The sequence below is a fragment of the Antechinus flavipes genome, chromosome 2 (assembly GCF_016432865.1).
Source record: "Antechinus flavipes isolate AdamAnt ecotype Samford, QLD, Australia chromosome 2, AdamAnt_v2, whole genome shotgun sequence".
Lineage (NCBI taxonomy): Eukaryota > Metazoa > Chordata > Mammalia > Dasyuromorphia > Dasyuridae > Antechinus > Antechinus flavipes.
The window spans coordinates 438,475,238-438,500,194 of NC_067399.1; the positions used below are offsets into that span (position 1 = coordinate 438,475,238).

The 24,957-nt window shown below is 36.1% G+C and overlaps 1 protein-coding gene across 2 annotated transcripts; it reads right to left on the reverse strand.

The window, feature by feature from the left end:
• Nucleotides 1-349: 349 nt before the first annotated feature.
• Nucleotides 350-23,162, reverse strand: PXMP4 (peroxisomal membrane protein 4). 2 transcript variants are annotated; one of them, XM_051979137.1, is made up of 4 exons: nt 22,980-23,162; nt 4,672-4,734; nt 4,232-4,430; nt 350-3,703 (listed from the first exon to the last, which is right to left on the reverse strand). In XM_051979137.1, exons 1-4 carry the CDS (start codon nt 23,090-23,092, stop codon nt 3,440-3,442), a joined length of 639 nt encoding a protein of 212 aa, XP_051835097.1. In that variant the 5' UTR covers nt 23,093-23,162; the 3' UTR covers nt 350-3,439. The 2 variants fall into 2 exon arrangements, with proteins under 2 accessions (XP_051835097.1, XP_051835098.1); XM_051979138.1 differs by lacking the exon at nt 22,980-23,162 and adding an exon at nt 18,521-21,025.
• Nucleotides 23,163-24,957: the final 1,795 nt, after the last annotated feature.

Here is a 24,957-nt window from a genome sequence, read left to right on the forward strand (position 1 = left end):
TAGTGATTCTTTAACCCATAAAGCCTTCAGAAAAAAATTAAGAATTTTCAAAGGGAATCTAAAATGTTTGAGTATCTCTCCTAATTACATCATAGTTGATTTGTTGTTTTGGACACTGCTAGTTGGGGAATACCATAAGAAGAAATGAAGACAGTTTTCTAAAGAAAAGAGAAAGAGTTCATTCTAATTCTAGTTAAATTTGCTGCTATTAATTAAGATAATCGTATTACCTACAGATACTACAATTTCCCGTTTTCCCACACACTCCACTGAAAGATGCAGTTAATGGTATAAAAAGTCCATTCTATAGGAGATAATCTTTACTAAAATGATATAAGAAAAGTTCATCTTTGTCATCGTGTTTAAAAAAAATCAGTTTTATTCCATTCTACATGGGGAAATGAATTAGACACACATACTGCAGTGAGGATTTAAATTAGAATGCTTTGGGAAGCAGAGTGTTTTTTTTTTTTTCCCTAAAAAAATGAGAATTACAACTCAGTTCCAATAATCTTGTGATGAAGAGAGCCAGAGACAGGACTATAGGAACCACAACATAGCATTTTCACTTTTTGTTGTTTGCTTGCATTTTGTTTTCTTTCTCAGTTTTTTTTTCCTTCTTGATCCAATTTTTCTTGTGCAGCAAGATAACTATAAATATGGATGCATATATTGGATTTAACATATATTTTAACATATTTAACATGTATTGGACTACCTGCCATCTAGGGGCGGTGGGGGAAGGAGGGGAAAATTTGGAGCACAAGGTTTTGCAAGGATCGGTGTTGAAAAATTACCTATGCATGTTTTGTAAATAAAAAAGCTTTAATAAAAAATGAAAATAAAAAATATTAAAATAATTATTAAAATAAGTTCATAAACTCATAGATTTAAAGCTGGACTTCCAAGGTGATCTAGTTCGATTCTCTCATTTTTCTGCTAAATAAACTGAGGTCAAAGATAATTTTTATTTTTTACAAAAAACTAGTATGTTAGATGGAAGAGAACAAAGTATTTTTGAAAACTATGAGTTGATAATCATTTTTAGATTAGCCATTGAGTGATTTTCCATTCTAGGAAAGAGGTAAACCCAAATTCTGGTTCTTTTCAGAACTCAAAACATTTATGACAAGTAATTTGGGGGAGAGGGTAAAGAAAAATACCAAAATTACACCATCTACCCACTGCAGAAAAGCCTACCCAATAAAAGCCCATTGGAGAATAGTTCCCTAATGGGGAGTCATCTATTTCAAATCAACCTTGAACTTAAGAGATTCCCATTGGAAAAGCCCCAAATATGCTTTTCTTTCATTTGAAATAGTGTCAATCATGACTGATTTTTCTTTTAACTTTAAGTACCCCTACAGTAAATTATTTAGATTTCTGAACATCATCTCATCAGAAACAGACAATAGATGGCATAGTGCCTGGCACAAAGGCAGTTTTAAATTTATATTTGCAATTTTTATGGTTAATAATACTGATTCTACTAGCACCATTACCATTGTGATAAGAGGCAACATGGCATGGTAGAAGGCTGGTGTTGCAGTCAGAAAAACCTACTCTCAGTACCTAGGATTACAAATTAGAAATTAGTTCCCAATATGCATGAGTGGAGGAAGAACAGGAGTTCCCTACACTGATAAACCACAGGTCCCAGAAAAAAATAACAATAATTGTGACTCTTTACAGTAAAAAAAAAAAAAAAAAAATTATAACTAACAAAGTATTTTCACATTTTTGGGGGGGGTAAATTCTACAATTGTTGTGGATATGTACATATTAATCTCATTTGCCAACTGAGGAAAGGGAAATTCAGAAAAAGGAAGTGACTTCTCAAAGTTACAGAACCAGCAACAGAGTTAAAAATTGAACCCAGGGCTGGTACAAGCCCTTCATGACTTTTCCTGAGGTCCAAAAAGTCAGAGGCTGTCCCCAAAAAAAAAACAAAAGCTGAAGAGAAAAAAGGAGCAGGATGGGGGGGGGGGGTGGAGTGGGTAGGAGATAAAAGGTGTTGCAGTTTAAAAGTCATTTATGCAAAAAACTTTGTGAAAACTGCCTAAGAAAGCCTAGAAACAAGGGAAAATTCTTTTTTGCATTGTCTGAAGCTATAAAGGATGCAAGTTGCAATAGGACTCAGTCTAAGCACAGATTATCCCTGGAGAAGATACCTAATCCAGGAAAACTGGTCTAGAAATCTGGAAGAAAGGTGATGGACACTGGCTATTCAAATCAAGAATCTTGAATGCAGTAAGGTACACAATCTCTCTGGCTAGCAAGGGGAAAACTGGCAGGGGGTAAGGCTTAGATGGTTGAGTATGTGCTTCTATTCTTGATGTCACCCTTTGGTTTCTCAATATCCCCATGTTTTATTCTCTGCCTGACTTGTCACAACCTGAAACAGGCAAAACTACAGCCAGGTCTCCATCAGCTTTTCACAATCACAAATAGTCCCAATCTAGCGCTCTCTGATTTGTTTACAGGTACATCTGTTTTATTCTTTGTGCAAAGTAAACCAGGTTTGCAAAAATAATTACATACATTCTTATTGCAAAGTCTAGGTTTAAAATCCTTTTGGATCTCTAAAGGAAAGTTTCCCCCCTCCATTCAAGGAGAGTCAGATAGAAAACCTGATTCTCACAAACCTGTAAACACACTTCATAGGAGCAGAGGGAGGAAAAAGAAGATGAAAGAAATTTTGACTCCATTATCACTGACTGCCTTCTAAAAATATAACATCACTAACAAACATGTAATTTTTCATGTTTGATTCAAAAGAAACACATGATCACCCTTAAAGAAATCGATGAGTGAGTTATTTAGAAAAATACTACTTTCTTCTAAAATAGGAAAAAAAAACTGCACAGAGGAGATGTTTGTGCCTTGTGAGCCAAGGAGGCTGAGAAGGGGATTCTACTGGGACACTGGACTAGGAGCTTCTAAGATCCCTTCCAAGTCTGTATTTCTATAAGTAAAATCATCTGAAGTAATGTTAAGATGTGTCCTCTGTACATAATTACCTTTGAACAGAGTTGCGTTTTGTTTTTGTTTCTTTTTATGAAAAAGATTTATATTCCACTGATGGTCTAAGTAGCTCCCTGTCATTACATAATAAGTACCTTGATTTAAAAAAAATAGTTCTTTGTAAAATAGGTTAGAAGCCTTGTTAGCAATGAAATTAAACATGAATGAACCTTAAAGAATAAAATAAGTCATCACTCATCTCTATTGGAAATTTATGTTGACAAAAAAATACTAATAGAAAAAAATGGCAGTAGGTTGCATAGTGTTTGTTTAAAAAATCACCAAGAAATCCATTCAGGGGACGGCAAAAGCCAATCTGAAAACCCTTTAGGTTTACATTGAAGACAACATCCCAATCGCTGTCTCTGACCCTGGCCTCAGGCCCCCCATTACCCACTTTGCCAAAGCCTGCAGCTTATTTCCCAGAGTGGCTTTTATTATAGATAAGGAAGTCTGTGATGTCGTGCCAGACGTTGCTGTCATCATAGAGGTAGGTCATGGAGGACTGCAGGGAGGGCTGCAGAGTGTGTCTGTGGTACTCAAAGAGCCAGAGGATGAGGCCCCAGATGACAGAGGAAAACAAGGGGAAAGGGTCCTGCTTGGGCTCTGGGAGGAAGCCTTTCTCCACAGCTAGCCGGGCCAGTCCAAACAGAGTTCGAGACAGCAGGTACATGTTAATCTGCAAAAAGGAAAACCTGAGTAGAGAACAGCCCCTCAGTGCCTGCCACACTTCCCTGTTCCCTCCGTTCCAAGACTCCTTGTCAACCAAACACAAACCAAGAAGGAACAAGGTTTGGGAGATGGGGACAAGACCACCTCATGGCACTCCAGCACTTCCAAGGGAAGGAAGAGCCACAGAGTCACTATTTTACTCTATCATGTAATCATGTACTTCTGACTGCAAGACTGACCAGGAAAATCCTGGACTTGGGTGAGGGAGTAACAAGGCACTAGAGCAGGAGAGGAATGCAGGGGCAGGCAAACTTTAACCAAACAGGGAAAATCTAATTTTAGACCTTGATAGCAGCTCAGGTTAATGATTAATCATGGTGAGATAATGATCTGCACAGGCATGGGGCAGGTGGCGAAGCAGAGGAGGACTCCCATGAAACGAGTCTAAGACCATAACCAAGAAGTCCAAATACAAATTTGAGACAGGTAAGGTGATGGGAAATAGCTGCCCAGGAAAAGAGGGGGCTTCACTTACCTGGCTGTTGATGTTATTATTTTCTCCGAAAACCAACCAGCCACCAATACAAGCTGCCAGGAAGGAATGAAACTGGAAGGTCTGTCCCTGGATTCGGGACTGCAAGGCGCATAAGCCCTTGTAGGTAAAAACAAAATAAGCCAGGTTTCGGGAATGTGTGTATGTTGCCTGAACGATTGCCTTCAGCTTCTCCTTTAGGCTAAATGAACAAATACACACACATGAGAATTAGGAAGACTGTGATCACAATGAAAATATGAAGACAAGAGAATATTTTCCTTTGGAAAGGATTGAAAGCTATGTGTGCAAGGGCTAAGGGATTGGTTAATTTACAAAATATAACAATGTGTTTTCCCAAACATAGGATCATACTATGTTTAAGATTCAGGAATGCTGTTGGAGATAAGCCATGCAGAAATACAAAATTAGAGAGTCCATACCTTCCGCTTCTGAAGAGAAATGTCATGACCAGAGCATGAGGTGCACGGATTTTAGCTCCATAACTGGGAAAGAAAAACAATTTTCATAAGATATTGGGTTCTTTGGATAAATGCAAGAAAGGTCTTTAACACTAATAAATGACTTAGCTTCCCCTCAGCTCTCAAGTAAACAAGATTATTCAACTCTATCAAGAAACCGTTAATCACATGCTCACAGATTAAATTACATAGATTATTAGAGGTGGAAGGGTCCTTAGATATCATTTAGTCCAGCACCCTCATTAAAAAGGAAAACAAGACTCCTGGGGAGTTGGGAGGGGTGGAAACAGAGTGGTGGACTAGAGAAGCATCCAGAGGACCTCTCCCAACAACTTTAAAATAACTTCAAATTTCATTCAGGAGTAGGAGAGCCAACAGAAGGTCAGAATGAGACATTCAGTCCAAGGCAACCCAGGAAGTGGAATGAGTGACAAGGGAAAGGAGGCCCCTAGCCCACATGGATGAAACACCAATGAGGAGACTAAGGTGGTGATGGCATAAGCAAGAGCAACTTCAGGAGTTCTCAAGCCAGAGACAGTAAGGAGACCTGGCAATTGCTCTGGAAAGATGCTGCTTGGCAACTCTATTGCCTATACTCATTTTTGGGTCATAATTCAAGGGCAGAAAGGAGCATTTCAAGAGGAAGCAGGAAATCTGAGGGGCAACTGTTTGGCAAGTCCCATACACACAACATACAAGTGCCCATACACACAACATACAAGTGCCCATACACACTTCTAGGTCATAGTTCAAGGGTGGAGAGGAGCATCTCTGATCAAGAGGGTATGGCAGCCCTATGGGGCAGTATAACTTCCAGCCCTAAGGGATCAGAGACCCTGAAGAGCAGTATTAATTGCAATGCCAAGGAATCTGGGATTCTGACCAGATCACATACCAAGACCACACCTCTCACCAGATCACAGAACCTTGGAAGCCTGAAAACTACCAAACTCCCAGAGCTAAATCTGAAAACAATGCAAAAAATCCTAAAGATTGAGATGAGAGTTTTTTCTTTCCCCCATTGTGGAAACTGAGCTCAACATTAACATAAAGTTCTAAATCAAGAATTAGAGTGGAAAAATTAGAAAACAATCAAAAAAGAATATAACCATAAAAAATTACTATGGTGACAGGGAATATCAAGACACAAATTCAAAGAAAATAATAAAATTAAAGTTGTTACAAGAAAAAGTGAATTGGACACAATCCCAGCAAGAAATTATTAGAAGGGCTAAAAAGTGATTTTCAAAATCAAATAAAAGTGGTAGAGGAAAAATTAGGCAGAGAAATGAAAGCAAAGGAAGAAAAGCATGAAAAGACAATAGCCTAGTAAAAGAAGTACAAAAATACCAAAGAAACATCTTTAAAAAGAGAATTGGCCAAATTGAAAAAGAGGTATACAAATTCACTAATAAAAATAACTACTCAAACAGAAGAATTGGCCAAACAAAAAAAGAGGTACAAAAACTTATGAAGACTATAATTCCTTAAAAATAAGAATTGGACTCATGACTCCCAAAGATGGCAAAAACCAATAAAACATACTCAAAAAAAAGAAAAAAAAAGAAGAAGAAAATATGAAATATCTCATCTGGAAAAAAATCAAGGGATAATTTTTAAATGGTTGGATTACTTGGAAGCTATGATCATAGAAAGATCCTAGATATATTTTAAGAAATTATTAAGGAAAACTGACTACTCAATATCCTAGAACCAGAAGGTAAAACAGAACTTAAAATAATTTACTGATTACCATGTGAAAGAGATGCCAAAATGAAAACTCTCAGAAATATTATAGCAAAATTCCAGAACTGCCAGATCTTCAAGCAGAAAATAGAATCATTCAAGATTTAGCACTATATTAAAGAAGTAGAGAATTTGGCATTTTGCCAGAAGGCAACAGATCTCAGATTACAATCAAGGATCCCTTACCCAGTAAAATAGTACACTATTTCAAGGGAAAAAAAAATTTAATGGAACAGAAGACTATCAAGCATTCCTGATGAAAAAACAAGAGTTGAATAGAAAATTTGACTTTCAAATACAAGACTCAAAAGAAGCATAATAAGGTAAATATGAAAGAGAAATTATAAGGGACTTAATAAGGTTAAATTGTGTGCCTTTCTATATGGGGAAATGATAAATATATCTTCTAAGAATTATCTCATTATTAGGGCAGTTAGAAGGCTTCTACATGGAGAGTGTATATATATGAGTGAGTTGATACATTGGGATGTTAAAAAAAAATGAAAAGGTAAAAAAGAGGAGGATGGGGAAACTTATCTCCCATTAAAGTGGTGTGCAAGGAAGTTTTTATACTGCAGGGAAAAATAGTATGTGTGGGAGGGGCATGATTCTTGAACCTCACCACATCTAAGCTGATTCAAAAAGGGAAAATGTATATGATACTCAATTGGTAATAGAAATCTGATTTACCCAAAAGGAAAAAAAAATAAAGGTGGGGATAAGGAGAGAGGAAATATTAAAAGGGAAGTTAGATATAAGAAGACAGTGGTCAGAAGCAAAACAAACGAGAGGAGAGACAGGATAAAATGAGAAATAAGGAGAACCACACAATTAGTAATCATAAATGTAAAGGTAAATGAGATGAACTCATCCATAAAACAGAAGTAGATGGCCAAATTGATTAGAAGTCAAAATCCAATGGTATGTTGTTTATAAGAAACCCATTTAAGACAGAGACATAAACACACACACACACACACACACACACACACACACACACACACACACACTGGAGGCTGGAGCAGAATTTATTATGCTTCAGCTAAGGTACATTAAGCTGGAGTATCCATCATGATCTAACACAAAGCAAAGGCAAAAATTGATCTAATTAAAAGATTTACGTGGGGAAACAACATTTTGCTAAAAGATATAAAAGACAATGAAGTAATATCAATACTAAACATGTTTGCGCTAAATGGCATAACATCCAAATTCTTAGAGACAAAGTTAAATGATTAAAGGAGAAAAGAACTAGGAGAAAGGAAAAAAGAACTAGATAAATCTAATGATAAAATAAATGAACAAGAAGATGAATAGAATCTTAGAAAAGTTAGATATAAAAGACATTTGGAGAAAACTGATGGGAAGAAAAAGGAGTATGGAACATACTAACCATGTATTAGAACATAAAAATCTCATACCAAATGCAGAAAAGCAGAAATATTAAACTCACTCTTTTCAGACAAGAAGGCAATAGAAATTACATTTAACAAAGGGCCATGTAAAGATAGAGTGAAAGCTAATTGGAAACTAAATAATCTAATCCTAAAGAATGAATGGGTCAAACAAATCATAGAACAATCAATCATTTCATTAAAGAGAAAGACAACAATAAGACAACATTCCAAAATTGGTGGGATATGGCCAAAGCAATAAGTAGGGGAAAAATAATACCTCTACACACTTACTTCTATAAACACAACAAGTGGATCAATTTCAACTTTAAAAAACTAGAAAAAGAACTAATCAAAAATCTTTAATTAAATACAAAAATGGAAATCCTGAAAATCAAAGGAGAAATTAATAAAAATGAAAGTAAACAAAACCACTTAACTAATAAATGAACTAGGAGTAAGTTTTATGAAAAAAAAAACTTCAACAAAACAGACAAATCACTAATTAATTTGATTTAAAACATTAATGAAAACCAAATTACTAATATCAAAAATAAAATGGTTTGTATAAGTCCCATCAATGAAGATGAAATTAATTATTTAGAATTATTTTTTCCAATTATATGCCAATAAAACCAGCAATCCAAGTGAATTGGATAAATATTTAAAAAATATAGGCCTTCCGATTAAGATGGCGGAGAGGAGGCACACAGCTGCATAAGCTCCACGCTTTCTCTCACTATCCATTTCATTACAAGCCTCTGAATTAATGCTTGACTGAAAAAAAACCCACAAATAGTTACCAAGAGAAGCCATCCTTGAGATACGCCAAGAAAGGTCTGTCTTTACTGGAGGGCTGGGGCGGTTTTGGATCGGGCGCAGGCTGAGGGCAGCGGTAGTGAGAGCACGGGAGCAGACTGGAGAGGGGGTGGGGAGCGATCGCAGCCGTCTCTGCGGGGAGAGCTTCCCTACAGGTTTGGATACTTTGCTCCGGCAGCAAGTCAGCAGCCCAGCAGAGAAGCTAAAAACACCAGGGCTGAAGAATACAACCCCAAACAGCTGGAGTCTCTCGGGACCTGGCCGTCCCCTCCTTCCCCCCCACAGTGACTCAGCACGCTCTGGGATCTCAGAGCGCAGGCGCAGCACAGTTGGGCTAGTGCCTCACTGCTGCCCCCTGCAGTCTGTAGAGGAAGCTCGATAACATACCCAACCCCTCCCCCAAAGAAAGACTCCAGTTTTTTCTGTTTTTCTTTGGTAGTTTGTCTTTGATTATTAGACAGAATGAGCAAGAAGCTGAAGAGGACTTTAACCCTTCTACACAGATAGAGAGCAGACTCTAAATCCTGAGGAGACTAAAAAGAGACAGTCCCCAGGTGAATCCCCAAAGGAGGAGATCATCTTTTCCTCAGCACAGATGAACCTCATAGAAGTAATTAAAAAGGCTCTCACAAGGGAGCTAGAAGAAAAATGGGGAAAGCAGAGTGAGGCTTGGCAAAAGGAGAGGGAGGCTTGAGAAAAGGAGAGGGAGGCTTGGCAAAAGAGCCTGGAGAAAGTTAAAGAGAGAGTGGATAAAGAAGTAAAATCCTTGAAAAATAGGATTGGTGAACTGGAAAACAAAATTGGCGAAATGGAAAAAAAATCCACAGAACAAAAGAACTCAATGGGACAATTAGAAAAAGATTTTTAAAAAGTGAGTGAAGAGAATACTTCACTGAAAATCAGAATTGAACAAGTGGAATTGAATGACTCGAGGAGACAAGAAGAATCAGTCAAGCAAATCCAAAAAAATCAAACAATGGAAAAAATGTGAAATACCTTCTGGGGAAGACAACAGACCTGGAAAACAGATCCAGGAGAGACAATCTGAGAATCATTGGACTTCCAGAAAAACATGATGAAAAAAAGAGCCTGGACACTATTTTCCAGGAAATTATCAAAGAGAACTGCCCAGAAGTCATAGGAACAGAGGAAAAAATAAACATTGAAAGGATTCATCGATCACCCACTGAAAGGGATCCTAAAATCAAAACACCAAGGAATATAGTGGCCAAATGCCAGAACCCTCAGATGAAGGAAAAAATATTGCAAGCGGCTAGAAAAACCCAATTCAAGTATCAAGGAGCCACAATAAGGATCACCCAGGATCTGGCAGCATCCACATTAAAAGATCGAAGGGCCTGGAATATGATATTCCGAAAGGCTAAGGAACTTGGTATGCAACCAAAAATAACTTACCCAGCGAGAATGAGCATCTTTTTCCAGGGAAGAAGATGGACATTCAACGAAGTAAGCGAATTTCATCTATTTCTGATGAAAAAACCAGAACTTAACAAAAAGTTTGATCTACAAATATAGAACTCAAGAGAAATCTAAAAAGGTAAAGATTAATCTTGGGAACTATATTTTGACTATATAGATGTATAAAGAATACATGTATACCTTGTTCTAGAAATTGATGTGGAAAGGTCATTGTATCAGAAAAAGGGTAAAGTGGGGGTAGTACATCTCATGAAGAGGCATAGGAAACCTATTATATCTGAGAGAAAGAATGGAGGGGGATGAATATAGTGGGTATCTTACTGCCTTCAGAATTGGCTTTAAGTGAAAAATCTTAAGACATATTCAATCTATGGTGAAACTTCTCCCACCTCATTGAAAAGTGAGAAGGGAAAAGTGAAAAGGGAAGGAATAAGCTAAGCGGAAGGGAATACGGGAACTGGGAGGGAAAGGGGTAAGATAGGGGGAGGAACTCTAAGGCAGGGGGAGGGATACTAAAAAGGGAGGGCTGTGAGAAGCAAGTGGTGCTCACAAGCTTAATACTGGGAAGGGGGGGAAAGGGGAAAGAAGGGAGAAAAGCATAAACTGGGGTTAACAAGATGGCAAATAATACAGAATTGGTCATTCTAACCATAAATGTGAACGGGGTAAACTCCCCCATAAAGAGGAAGCGGTTAGCAGAATGGATTAAAAGCCAGAATCCTACAATATGTTGTTTACAGGAAACACATCTGAAGCGGGGAGATACATGCAGGTTAAAGGTAAAAGGTTGGAGCAAAATCTACTATGCTTCAGGTGAAGTCAAAAAAGCAGGGGTAGCCATCCTGATCTCAGATCAAGCTAAAGCAAAAATTGATCTAATTAAAAGAGATAAGGAAGGGCACTATATCTTGCTAAAGGGTAGCATGGATAATGAAGCACTATCTATATTAAACATATATGCACCAAGTGGGGTAGCATCTAAATTCTTAAAAGAGAAACTAAGAGAACTGCAAGAAGAAATAGACAGTAAAACTATAATAGTGGGAGATCTTAACCTTGCACTCTCAGAATTAGATAAATCAAACCACAAAATAAATAAGAAAGAAGTCAAAGAGGTAAATAGAATACTAGAAAAGTTAGATATGATAGATCTCTGGAGAAAATGTAATGGAGACAGAAAGGAATACACTTTCTTTTCAGCAGTTCATGGAACCTATACAAAAATTGACCATATATTAGGACATAAAAACCTCAAACTCAAATGCAGTAAGGCAGAAATAGTAAATGCATCCTTTTCAGAACACGATGCAATGAAAATTACATTCAACAAAAAACCAGGGGGAAGTAGACCAAAAAATAATTGGAAACTAAATAATCTCATACTAAAGAATGATTGGGTGAAACAGCAAATCATAGACATAATTAATAACTTCACCCAAGAATACGATAATAATGAGACATCATACCAAAATGTATGGGATGCAGCCAAAGCGGTAATAAGGGGAAATTTCATATCTGTAGAGGCCTATTTGTATAAAATAGAGAAAGAGAAGGTCAATGAATTGGGTTTGCAATTAAAAATGCTAGAAAAGGAACAAATTAAAAACCCCAAGTCAAACACTAAACTTGAAATTCTAAAAATAAAAGGTGAGATCAATAAAATTGAAAGTAAAAAAACTATTGAATTGATTAATAAAACTAAGAGTTGGTTCTATGAAAAAACCAACAAAATAGAAAACCCTTAGTAAATCTGATTAAAAAAGGAAAGAGGAAAATCAAATTGTTAGTCTTAAAAATGAAAAGGGAGAACTCGCCACTAACGAAGAGGAAATTAGAGCAATAATTAGGAGTTACTTTGCCCAACTTTATGCCAATAAATTCGACAACTTAAATGAAATAGAAAAATACCTCCAAAAATATAGCTTGCCCAAACTAACAGAGGAAGAAGTAAATATCCTAAACAGTCCCATCTCAGAAAAAGAAATAGAACAAACTATCAATCAACTCCCTAAGAAAAAATCCCCAGGACCAGATGGATTTACATGTGAATTCTACCAAACATTTAAAGAACAATTAACTCCAATGTTATATAAACTATTTGAAAAAATAGGGATTGAAGGAGTCCTACTAAACTCCTTTTATGACACAGACATGGTACTGATACCTAAACCAGGTAGGCTGAAAACAGAGAAAGAAAATTATAGACCAATCTCCCTAATGAATATTGATGCTAAAATCTTAAATAAAATATTAGCAAAAAGATTACAGAAAATTGTCACCAGGATAATACACTATGACCAAGTAGGATTTATACCAGGAATGCAGGGCTGGTTCAATATTAGGAAAACTATTAGCATAATTGACTATATCAATAACCAAACAAACAAAAACTATATGATCATCTCAATAGACGCAGAAAAAGCATTTGATAAAATCCAACATCCATTCCTAATAAAAACACTTGAGAGCATAGGAATAAATGGACTTTTCCTTAAAATAGTCAGGAGCATATATTTAAAACCATCAGTAAGCATCATATGCAATGGGGAAAAACTGGAACCTTTCCCAGTAACATCTGGAGTGAAGCAAGGTTGCCCACTATCACCATTATTATTTAATTTCATATTAGAAACACTAGCCTCGGCAATAAGAGTCGAGAAAGATATTAAAGGAATTAGAGTAGGCAATGAGGAAACCAAACTATCACTCTTTGCAGATGATATGATGGTATACCTAGAGAACCCCAGAGATTCTACTAAAAAGCTATTGGAAATAATTCATAATTTTAGCAAAGTAGCTGGCTACAAAATAAATCCCCATAAATCCTCAGCATTTTTATACATCACCAACAAAACCCAACAGTAAGAGATACAAAGAGAAATTCCATTCAGAATAACTGTTGATACCATAAAATATTTGGGAATCTATCTACCAAAGGAAAGTCAGGAATTATATGAGCAAAATTATAAAAAAGTCTCCACACAAATAAAGTCAGACTTAAATAATTGGAAAAATATTAAGTGCTCTTGGATCGGCCGAGCGAACATAATAAAGATGACAATACTCCCTAAACTAATCTATTTATTTAGTGCTATACCAATCAGACTTCCAAGAAAATATTTTATTGATCTAGAAAAAATAACAACAAAATTCATATGGAACAATAAAAAGTCGAGAATCTCAAGGGAATTAATGAAAAAAAAAATCAAATGAAGGTGGCCTAGCTGTACCTGATCTAAAATTATATTATAAAGCAGCAGTCACCAAAACCATTTGGTATTGGCTAAGAAATAGATTAGTGGATCAGTGGAAAAGGCTAGGTTCACAAGACAGAATAGTCAACTATAACAATCTAGTGTTTGACAAACCCAAAGCCCCTAACTTCTGGGAAAAGAATTCATTATTTGATAAAAACTGCTGGGATAATTGGAAATTAGTATGGCAGAAATTAGGCATGGACCCACACTTAACACCATATACCAAGATAAGATCAAAATGGGTCTATGACCTAGGCATAAAGAACGAGATTATAAATAAATTAGAGGAACATAGAATAGTTTATCTCTCAGACTTGTGGAAGAGAAAGAAATTTGTGACCAAAGATGAACTAGAGACCATTACTGATCACAAAATAGAAAATTTTGATTACATCAAATTAAAAAGCCTTTGTACAAATAAAACTAATGCAAACAAGATTAGAAGGGAAGCAACAAACTGGGAAAACATCTTCACAGTTAAAGGTTCTGATAAAGGCCTCATTTCCAAAATATATAGAGAACTGACTCAAATTTATAAGAAATCAAGCCATTCTCCAATTGATAAATGGTCAAAGGATATGAACAGACAATTTTCAGAGGATGAAATTGAAACTATTACCACTCATATGAAAGAGTGTTCCAAATCATTATTGATCAGAGAAATGCAAATTAAGACAACTCTGAGATACCACTACACACCTGTCAGATTGGCTAGAATGACAGGGAAAGATAATGGGGAATGTTGGAGGGGATGTGGGAAAACAGGGACACTGATACATTGTTGGTGGAATTGTGAACACATCCAGCCATTCTGGAGAGCAATTTGGAACTATGCTCAAAAAGTTATCAAATTGTGCATACCCTTTGATCCAGCAGTGTTTCTACTGGGCTTATATCCCAAAGAAATACTAAAGAAGGGAAAGGGACCTGTATGTGCCAAAATGTTTGTAGCAGCCCTGTTTGTAGTGGCTAGAAACTGGAAAATGAATGGATGCCCATCAATTGGAGAATGGCTGGGTAAATTGTGGTATATGAATGTTATGGAATATTATTGTTCTGTAAGAAATGACCAGCAGGATGAATACAGAGAGGACTGGCGAGACTTACATGAACTGATGCTAAGTGAAATGAGCAGAACCAGGAGATCATTATACACTTCGACAACGATATTGTATGAGGACATATTTTGATGGAAGTGGATTTCTTTGACAAAGAGACCTAAGTTTCAATTGATAAATGACGGACAAAAGCAGCTACACCCAAAGAAAGAACACTGGGAAACGAATGTGAACTATCTGCATTTTTGTTCTTCTTCCCGGGATATTTATACCTTCTGAATCCAATTCTCCCTATGCAACAAGAGAACTGTTCGGTTCTGCAAACATATATTGTATCTAGGATATACTGCAACATATCCAACATATAAAGGACTGCTTGCCATCTAGGGGAGGGGGTGGAGGGAAGGAGGGGAAAAAAAAAATCGGAACAGAAACGAGTGTCAATATAAAGTAATTATTAAATAAAAATTAAAATATATATATAAACTGCCCAGATTAACAAAAGGAGAAATAGAATATTTAAATAACCCTATTTTGGAAAAGGAAATTGAATATGCCATCAATGGGTTCCCTAAGGAAAAATCCCCAGGACCAGATGGATTTACAAGTGAATTCTACCAAACAATTCTAAAACTAAATAAACTATTTTAATAAACTGGTAAAGAAGGAGTCTTACAAATTCCTTTTGTGACACAAATATGCTTTTGATACCTAAACCAGAGAGAGCAAAAACAGAGAAAGAAAACTACAGATGAATTTCCTTAATAACTACTGATGCAATGTGTAACCTTTATAGATTGTTCACTGTCTTGGGGAGAAAGCAAAAATTGGAACACAAGGTTTTGCAAGGGTAAATGGTGAAAACTATCTTTACATGTATTTGGAAAAATAAATTATTATTATTAAAAAATGAATATTGATACAAAAGTTTTAAATAAAAAACTAGCAAAGGTACTACAACAGTATATCACAAAGATCATATCCTATGACCAAGTGGGACTTATACCAGGAATGTAATACTGGGTTCAGTATTATTGATTTTTGATTATCCACGTAACTGATCATATCAATAACTAAAACAAAAATCATATTATTAGATCAATAGATGGAGAAAAATCTTTAACAAAATACAAAATCTCATTCCTACTAAAAACATTAGAAAGCATAGTAATCAATGGAGCTTTTCTTAAAATGATATGTAGTATCTAACTAAAACCAAAAGCAGGGTGGCTAAAGGGCACAGTGAAGAGAGCACCTGCCCTGGAATAAGGAGGACTCCAGTTCAAATATGATATACTGTGTGATCTTGACCAAGTCATTTAATCCCAACTATCATTTATAGATACATATATATTATGTATGATATACATAGGAATAAAGCAAAGAATTCCATTATCACTATTGTTCATTATTCCCTAGAAAGGTTAGCAATAGCAATAAGACAAGAAAAAGAAATTGAAAGAACAAAAATAGGCAATAGGAAAACAAAACTATGATGCTTGAGAAACCTAAAAATCCCAACATTGTGGGATATAAAACAAACTCACAGATATCATCAGCATTTCTAGGTATTACCAAAAAAGTCCAGCAGCAAGAGAAAGAGAAATTCCATTTAAAATAACTGTAAACATAATAAAATACTTGGAAGTATATCTGCCAAGACAAATCCAGGGATTTTATGAACATAATTACAAAACACTTTTTGTACAGCCACATCCAAACAATTGGAAAAATATCAATTGCTCATGGGAAGACCAAGTCAATATAATATAATCCTATCTAAATTAATTTACTTATTTGGCACCATATCAATAAAACTATCAAAAAACAATTTTATAGAAACAGAAAAATAGTAACAAAGTTCATCTGGAAGAACAAAAACCCAAGAATATCAAATGAATTTGAAAAAAAAAAAATGTGAAAGGAGGTAGCCTAGGAGAATTATATCTCAAACTGTATTACAAGGCAGTGATCATCAAAACAGTCTATATAATAGTAAATCAGTGAAATACATTAGGGACACAATATACAAAAGTAAATGATCATAGTCCTCTAGTGTCTGATAAACCCAATTCAAGCTTTTGGGGAAGAATTCAATATCTGACAAAAATTGCTAGGGAAAAATGGAAAGTGGTTTGGTAGAAACCAGATACAGACCAACATCTCACACTCTACCTAGATAAAATCAAAATGGATATAGATTTCAACATAAAGGGTGGTATTATAAGCAAATTAGAGGTACAGGGAAGAGTTTATGACCTAACAAGAGATAGACAGGATTAAGAAAGTAAAAGAGATAATTTTGATTACATGAAATTAAAAAGCTTTTTTACAAATAATAGATATGTCATCAAAATTAGAAGAAAAACAGGAAACTGGGAGAAAAATTTTATAGCATTTTTCTAATAACGGTCTTATTTCCAAGATATATAGGGAACTGAACCAAATTCATAAAAATAAGATCCATTCCAAAGTTGATAAACAAAGGATATGAACAGGCAGTTTTCAGAAAAAGAAAGCAAAGCTATCAATTGTTACATAGAAAAATGCTCTAAATTGCTACTAACTAGAGAATCAAAAATTGTAATAATTCTGAGATACCACCTTATACCTATCAGATTAGCTAACATGCTAGAAAAGAAAAATGATAAATTCTGGAGGGGTTATGAAAAAGTTGGGACACTAATGCATTGTTAGTAGAGTTGTGAACTGATCCACCCATTCTTTAGAGCAATTTGGAACTATGCCACATAGAGTTATTAAAAACTATGCTTAGCATATACCTTTGACCTAGCAAAAACATTATTAGGTCTGAATCCTAAAGAGATCAAAGAAAAGGGGAAAGAACCTATTTGTGCAAAGTATTTATAGCAGCTCTTTTTATAATGGTTAAGAATGAAAGTTGAGGGAATGCCTTCAATAGTTGAATAAGTTGTGATATATGAATATGATGAAATATTGTTATACTCTAAAAGATGACAAGCAAAATGGTTTCCAAAAAACATGGAAAGAAGTGAGTGACGTGAGCAGAACTAGGACATCATATATCATTAAGGCAATAGTGTAATGAAGATCAACTGTGAAAGGCTTTGCTACTCTGATCACAATTATCCAAGATAATTCCAAAGGACTTCAGAGAATAAACTGATAACTCGTAAAAGCAGACTGAAGCACATTTTTAAACTTTTCTTTATTTTTCTTGTTTGTGTGTATCTTTTCTTTTGCAACATTAGTTAAATGGAAATGTTTTGTATGAATAACATGTACAATTAGTATCACATTATTTGTCTCCTCAGGAAGGGGGGAAGGGTAAGAGGAAGGAAAAGAATTTAAAACCCAAAATTAAAAGAAATTATGTTAAAAATTTTTACATATAATAGGGAAATATTTAACAAACTAAAATATATGCATGTGGATATATGTGTATACACACACCCACACACCCCCATTTTTTTAAGACAAAATTGAGGGACAGCTAAATGGTACAGTGGATGGAATACTGGTCCTGGAGTTAGGAAGACCTGAGTTCAAAAGTGACCTCAAACATTAACACTTCCTAGCTGTGTGACCCTAGGCAAGTCATTTAACCCCAGAGTCAAAAGACCTGAGTTCAAATTTGACCTGAAATTGTGTGATTCTGGAAAAGTCACTTAATCCTGGCTTATATAAATGTATCGAGAGAGATGCTCAGGCACAAATCTGAATGAGTCAACTAGCTATGACTTCTCTCCCCTCCCTATTCTACCCCCATCATCCACAGTACTACATGAGGGCACCTTCAGATTTTGTTCTGAACCCAAATCAAGAATTCCTAGTAATGGGACAACTTCCCATCATCCTTTCAGTTCTCCTCCTCTGCTTATATACTAAGCTTGACAGACTTTTATTTCAATTCTAGTATTAGATACTCTTTAATGCTAGCTAGGAAAACTAAGAAAACAGGAGTCTGGATGATCTTGAAGAACAATTACACAATAGAATGGCAAACATTGTAGATACAACCAAGAGGCAATTTGACCAGAGGGAGAACATTACTCTCTAATCTCAAAGGTTAGGGAGGTTCCCTTAAATAGCCAAGCATTCATTAACAACTCACCATGGATCTATCATTCAGGAATTCAGCGACAATCTTTTGAAATCTATTGTAGTTTTGCCTGGATCATCCTTTAGATCAATGCTTCTGGTAATTTGGGATTTGGTAAAAGACTTCTTCACCCTTTCTATCCTCTTCACAATATGAGAAAACATCTTTTGTATTCCCCTTAGTCTGAATATTCAAACATAAGACATTGGAATATATGCATGCTGAACAGTGGTGTCAAACTAAAATAAAAACGGCAGCCTCTAAACCATACATATGGTTCCCAGTGGGTGGCATCTTGGCTTAATTTTACAATGAAATATTATACATGTTTTATTGTATTTTAACTTATTTTGTTAAATATTTTCCAGTTACATTTTAATCTGATTCCTGCACACTCTGGATTGTTGTGGGTGCTGCCTGAGACATATTTGATGCTTCTGATGGAGAATACAAGTTCCCTAAAGGCAAAGACTATTTCATTTTTGTTTGACCTTTCAGAACCTAACATAGTACCTACTACAGAGTAAACAGTAAATAAACACTTGTAGAATGGAACTGAATTGAATTTCAACAATGTTATAATTACTAACTATCTATAAAAGTTGTCCTCAAATTTATTTAATGGCAGAATTGTGCATTTCAGCTATGGTATCATTATTATTATTATTATCAATGCTGTACAAAGTTTTTTCAAACAGGCTTGGAAACAACGTTGGGCCCCTACTTTTGAGGAATTAAAAGCAGACAAAAGATTTCATTTGAATCAGTAAAGAAGGTTCTTCCACCACTCTATGTATGTTTGCCTTTAGCCACTGGGTCAATCATAACATATTACTGATTGAATAGCTAAGCCAGTCATATACTATTCAGAGGAGCCCAGTTGGCACTAGACCTGCATTAATTTCTCTCAACTTCCAAAACAAACATTTTGCAAAACCATAGAATCTTGAAGTGAGAAGGAGCTTTGAAAGTCACCTAGCTTGACTTTCACTTGAAACTTAAATCTCTTCTACAACATTCTCCAACAAGGAGCCATCCAGCCTTCCACTGCCGATCTCCAACAATGAAATTAACTTTGCCACTTCTATTGAGGTGACATCAACTAGATTTCCAACTTCAGTCATCTTAAATTTTCCCTCTTTCTCACTACCGATATGCAATCAACAAACAAGTCTTTTTGATTTTTACTTCCACAACATGCCTCACATTTGTCCCCTTCTCTCCTTTCAAATGGCTGCTATCCTAATTCATATCCACATCTCTCTCCACTTAAAATGCTACAATAAGCTTTTTACTAGCTTCTAGTTTATGCCTTCTCTAATTCATCTTTCCACACAGCTACCAAATTAACATACCTAAAACACTAATCTGTCACAACACTGTCCAAAAATCTTCTGTGGCTCCCTACTACCTCTAGAATAAAATACAAAATATTTATTCTATTATTTAAAGGTCTCAGAATATGGTTTCCACCTATCTTTTCAAGTTATATCCCTTAACACACATGCTTATTTTCCAGAAAATCGATCTTTCAAGCCTCAGCATAACTGCTACTCCTCTTATTAAACAAAGCCTTTCCTGATTCCCTTCAGTTGTTAATACTTCCTCTTTCTTTTAAATCAGGGAGTTCTTAACCTGGGCCCTGTAAATTTATTTGTTTGTTTATTTTGCTATATTTGCAAAATTTTGCTATTTTCCTTAATTTCAACATAATTGATTTCCATTGTTCTCTTGTTTGTTTTATTTTAAGTATTTAAAAATATATTCTGAGAATGGGGCCCATAAGCTTCAGACTATCAAAAGGATGTGCTGATAAATGTTTAACAACTGACTCTCTGGAAATGCACTGACATTAAAGTTTAAACTGCATTTTTCCTATCAACTTTTAAAAGTCTAGATAATCAGCAAAACAATAAATCAAGCCTTGATTTATAACATTTGCCAATTTCCAAGGTCTAAATGCTCACAGAAAAGAAAATTTAACAATCAGCTTTCCAGGGCCAGTACAAGTCAGCTTCCACAATAACAACAACAAATTAAGAACTGCTCCAAATTATCTTTTATTTATTTCCATGCATGTTGGATCTCTCCAACAGAATGTAATCTCCTTGAGGTAAGGAATTATTATTATTAATTTTTTTTTGGTGGAGGGGTCTTTGTAACTAGTAAAATGTGTGTTCATAATAGGTACTTAATAAATATTTGTTGAATTAGATTGTGAGTTCACTATCCACAGGGCATTCAATTTTATTTCTGGACAACTCTAATTGTTAGAAATGTTCTGCACTGGGATTAAATCTGCTTGCCCATTGATTTCCCATGCCTGTCTCCCATTATCAAGTAGAGCAAAAGGAATCATTCTACCACATGAGCCTTTCAAATATTTGAAGACAACACTCTTGCTACTACTAAGTCTTATCTTTGTCAGATAGTTTTGTTCACACATCCTTATACTATTCAGAGGAATCCTTATAATTAAATATGACATGCATTCAAATATCATACCATTCCTTTCACTACTCCTCATACAACCTGTAGCCTCTAAAACGAGAAAAATACTACACGTGTTCTGGCCATAGCAGGTAACAGTAGGCTACCATTCCCCTGGTTCTGATACTTTTATTAACACCCTCTAATAATAAATTGGATTTTTTGACTAATCACTTTTGATTTACACTGAACCTGCAATTATAATTCCCAATCTGTGTCAAGCCTGTGTTACAAAATGATACATCCTACATACACAATTCAGCTATCATACTTCCAAGTTGCTCAATTGCATTGTTTCTTCCCAACTCCTAATCTTACCAATCTTAGATCGTTGCTCTTACTCCAGATTGTAGAAGTCCTGTGAATTTCCCAAGTCACAGACAGAAATATGCAGCCTTGTGCAAAATAAATATGTATTACATAAGAACACAACATGGTTGGGAAAGAATTTGCGACCTCTCTTGTCTGTTTCCATTGTGATCTGAACTTTTTAGGTTCCATTAATGTTCAGTTCTGGGCACCACATTCTAGGAAGGACATCAATAAAGTAGCTTGTGTACAGAAAGGGTAATGAAGATACTAAGAGATTTAGTCATGTCCTATGAGGATCTGTTGAAGAAATTCAAAACATTTAGGCTGAAAAGCAGAAAAATTAGAGGGCCCCTAATAATGTCTGCCTTTAAATAATTGGAAAACTCAAAAAAAATTAAAAACAAATGTAACAAAATAATTTGTTTTGAATTCCCCCAGTTTGTAACTGGGGGGAAATATTAGATAAACAAATCTAATTCAAATAAATAAATAATTGAAAGAGTACTAATCAGAAGAAGAAGGTATTATTTTTGAATTACTTCTAGGCATAAGTAGGAACTTATGGGTTATGAAGACTGATTTCACCTCAATAGAAACAACTTTTTAATACTTAAAAGCCGTCCACCAATGGAATAGATTATCTCATAAGGCAGTGAGCTTCTTGTTTCTCCAAGTGTCAGGCAGATGGATTGCTCACCACTAGGATATGTGACAGATTTCTTCTTAAGCTGTAACCAGAACTGAGATTTTATTATTTAAACCATTAACTTATTATTCCTATTTTCATTTAAGGCTAGTAGGTCTTTTGAAGCTAGGAAGCTTGATAGAAAGTATAATGAAAGTAGAAAAAATACTGTACCAATTACTGTGTGACTTTAGGCAAGTCTTATTACCTCCTCAGCTTGCTCATCTATTCAGTGTCAGACTAAATACTCTGTATTCCATTCACCTCTAAATCCATGATTTATGTAAGATCTCTAAGATTTTCCAGAATTAAGGCAGAAAGAACCCATAAGAGAGGGTGGTGAAATACCTTAAGATCATTTGAAGGAACTGATGGTATTTAGGTTGGAAAAAAGACTCTGTGGGGACACAAAGTAAGGGCTGTCATGAGGAAAGAGACTCAGATTTGTTCTCTTTGGCTCCAGAGACCAAAACCCGCGTGGGGGTGAGAGCGTTGGGGAGATAGAAGCTACAAACAGGTAGATCTCCTAAAGCAACAGAGGAATCCAGAAATTAAATGGGCTGCTTCTGGGGGTAGCAGGTTCTCTTTCACTAGAAATATTCAAGAAAAGGCTCGATCACCACTTGCAGAGTATGTCCTGGAGATTTCATTCTCATCCAGGTGGACTGGACTAGATGGTCTCGGAGTTTCCTTATCTCTCGGAGATTCTGTACAGCGTCCCTCACAGCGAAGGGCGACGGGAGCCGCAGCAGCACTACCCATTCCACGAATGCACAGAGTCCAAGGCTTTCCCCCTCCCCCCAGACCCTGCACGTGACCGTGACCCTGCACTTGACCGTGACCCTGAGGGCTCTATCCCTTAATTCCCCAGGACCCCGCTTTCTCTGCACTCCATGACACTACCCCAGTCCCCCTGTTCCAGGCCTCAGTCCCCCAGGACTGACCCCTAACCCTCGACGACCCTGAGCCCGGCCCCCGGCTCACACGGCTCCGTTGCGGAAGCCCTTGAGCACGGCCAGCGCGGCGTGGTAGCGCCGCTTGCGCAGCAGCGTGTTGACGGTGTAGACCAAGATCTCGAGCTTCGGCGGGAGGCCCATGATTGAATGCCAAAAGGAGCTGGGACACCGAGACAGAGAGTGAGGAGGTACCACCGAACGAAGCTCCTGGAGTAACTCTGCACCGAGTTTCCGGGGCCTACCAAGACCCATTTTCTTATAGGGTAGTGGATCCGTCATTCACAGAGACGGACCAATCAGAATCATGAACTTTCTCCAAAGGCATGGGAACCTGGGGTTTCCTTGGAATTATTGGCTCATTGGATCAAGAAACAACAACCATCACCAATTACATGATAGGCTCCTCCTCCTCTGGCTTGGTGTAGGAGGTGTAGTCAGTGTTCCTCTCACTAGAGCTTGGTGTCCCTTAGGGAGTGTACTCGTTATCTGGTCCGGGGGTGGGAAGGTTCTGCCTCGAGGTGATAGACTGACACAATTTTTTGAAACCAGTAACATTTCAAGTTTAGAGCTCAGAGGTCGTGGGAAATGCCAAGCTTCTTTCCTTTTACGCATAAGGAAACTGAGAACTGGAGATGGGACGCGCCAAATCATGCAGGTGGTAAATAGCAGAACCAACACTTTACTGAAGCCCTATAAGCTTAGATTTATCCAGCCTTCTGCTAGTCCTTAAAATCAGTTCCCCCGAAGATAAGTGGATATGAAAAGGATATTGAGGGGCAGCTAGGTGGCGCAGTGGATAGAGCACCAGCCCTGATCTAACCTCAGATACTTAACACTTCCCAGCTGGGCGACTCTGGGCAAGTCGCTTAACCTCAATTGTCTGAGAAAAAACAAACAAAAAAAGGATTTCGAAAGGAAATGAATAGTTATTTAAAAAGAAACGCAAATTGACAACCACCACCAAAACATTGTTTTAGGTTTTCTAGCTGTCAATTTTTTTCTGACAAAAAACAAAAACTCCAGAAAATGCTGGCAATACCACCTTAAATCAGATTAATGATAATGATAATCAAAACAGACAAAAATTCAATGTTGTTGGAATTATATGAAACCAATCACACTGCCCAGGGAGCTGTGAATGGTACAATCGTTTTGAGAAGCAGCATAACAACACATAGGTAAGTTATGAAATTGTACTTAATCTTGACCTAGTGATCATGCTCTTAGATTCTTAGAACAATACCCTAAAGGGAAGATTAATTGCACAAAGTTGTTTTATTTGGAATAGCAAACAACTTGGAGGTATATTTCACTTGCTGTCATCATCCCTCACAGTTATGGGACCATTAGCTACTTCCTGGTTTGAGATGTTGTTTTCTAGATATATTTGAGGCACATACTTCCAATAAAATATTTAATATAAAAAAGTAGGTAAGTCAATCAAATCATCCAATTCTCCCTTAAAGTAACAATATACCATGCTTTGATAATTTTGTCAGGTGACAAGTCAATTAGAGATGTGAACTAAATGTGAGCAAAGCTTAGACATCAATCACACAAAGTTGAAGTGTAAAAAGTTAATATTAGCTATACAATAAAAGAAGAAAAATTAAAGAAATTGAAAAAGACAAGGAGGAAACTAAACTATCATTTTTTACAGATGATGTGCTAGTATATTTAGAAAATCCAGAAAATCAATTTAAAAAACCTCTAAAAATTTTTAACAACTTTAATAAGTTTGCAGGATACAAAATAAACATACATAATCATAATCATCAGCATTTCTATATATTATCAACAAAGTCCAGCAGCAAAAAATAGAAAGAGAAACTTCATTAAAAATAACTGTAGACAATATAAATTACTTGGAAGTCTACCTGCCAAGACAAACCCAGGAATATAACTATAAACCATTTTTCACACAAATAAGGTCAGATCTAAAAATTGGAAAAAAACATTAATTGTGCTTGGGTTGACTGAGCCAATATAATAAAGATAATAATTCT

What these genes read in the sequence shown, in the direction of transcription:
- PXMP4 (XM_051979137.1), bottom strand. Translation starts at nt 23,092, where the DNA reads ATGGGCCTCCCGCCGAAGCTCGAGATCTTGGTCTACACCGTCAACACG. An exon ending in TTTCTCTTCAGAAGCGGAAG is followed by an intron (nt 4,431 to 4,671) that starts GTATGGACTCTC and finishes TTGTTCATTTAG; the next exon opens with CCTAAAGGAGAAGCTGAAGG. An exon ending in ATAATAACATCAACAGCCAG is followed by an intron (nt 3,704 to 4,231) that starts GTAAGTGAAGCC and finishes TCCTTTTTGCAG; the next exon opens with ATTAACATGTACCTGCTGTC.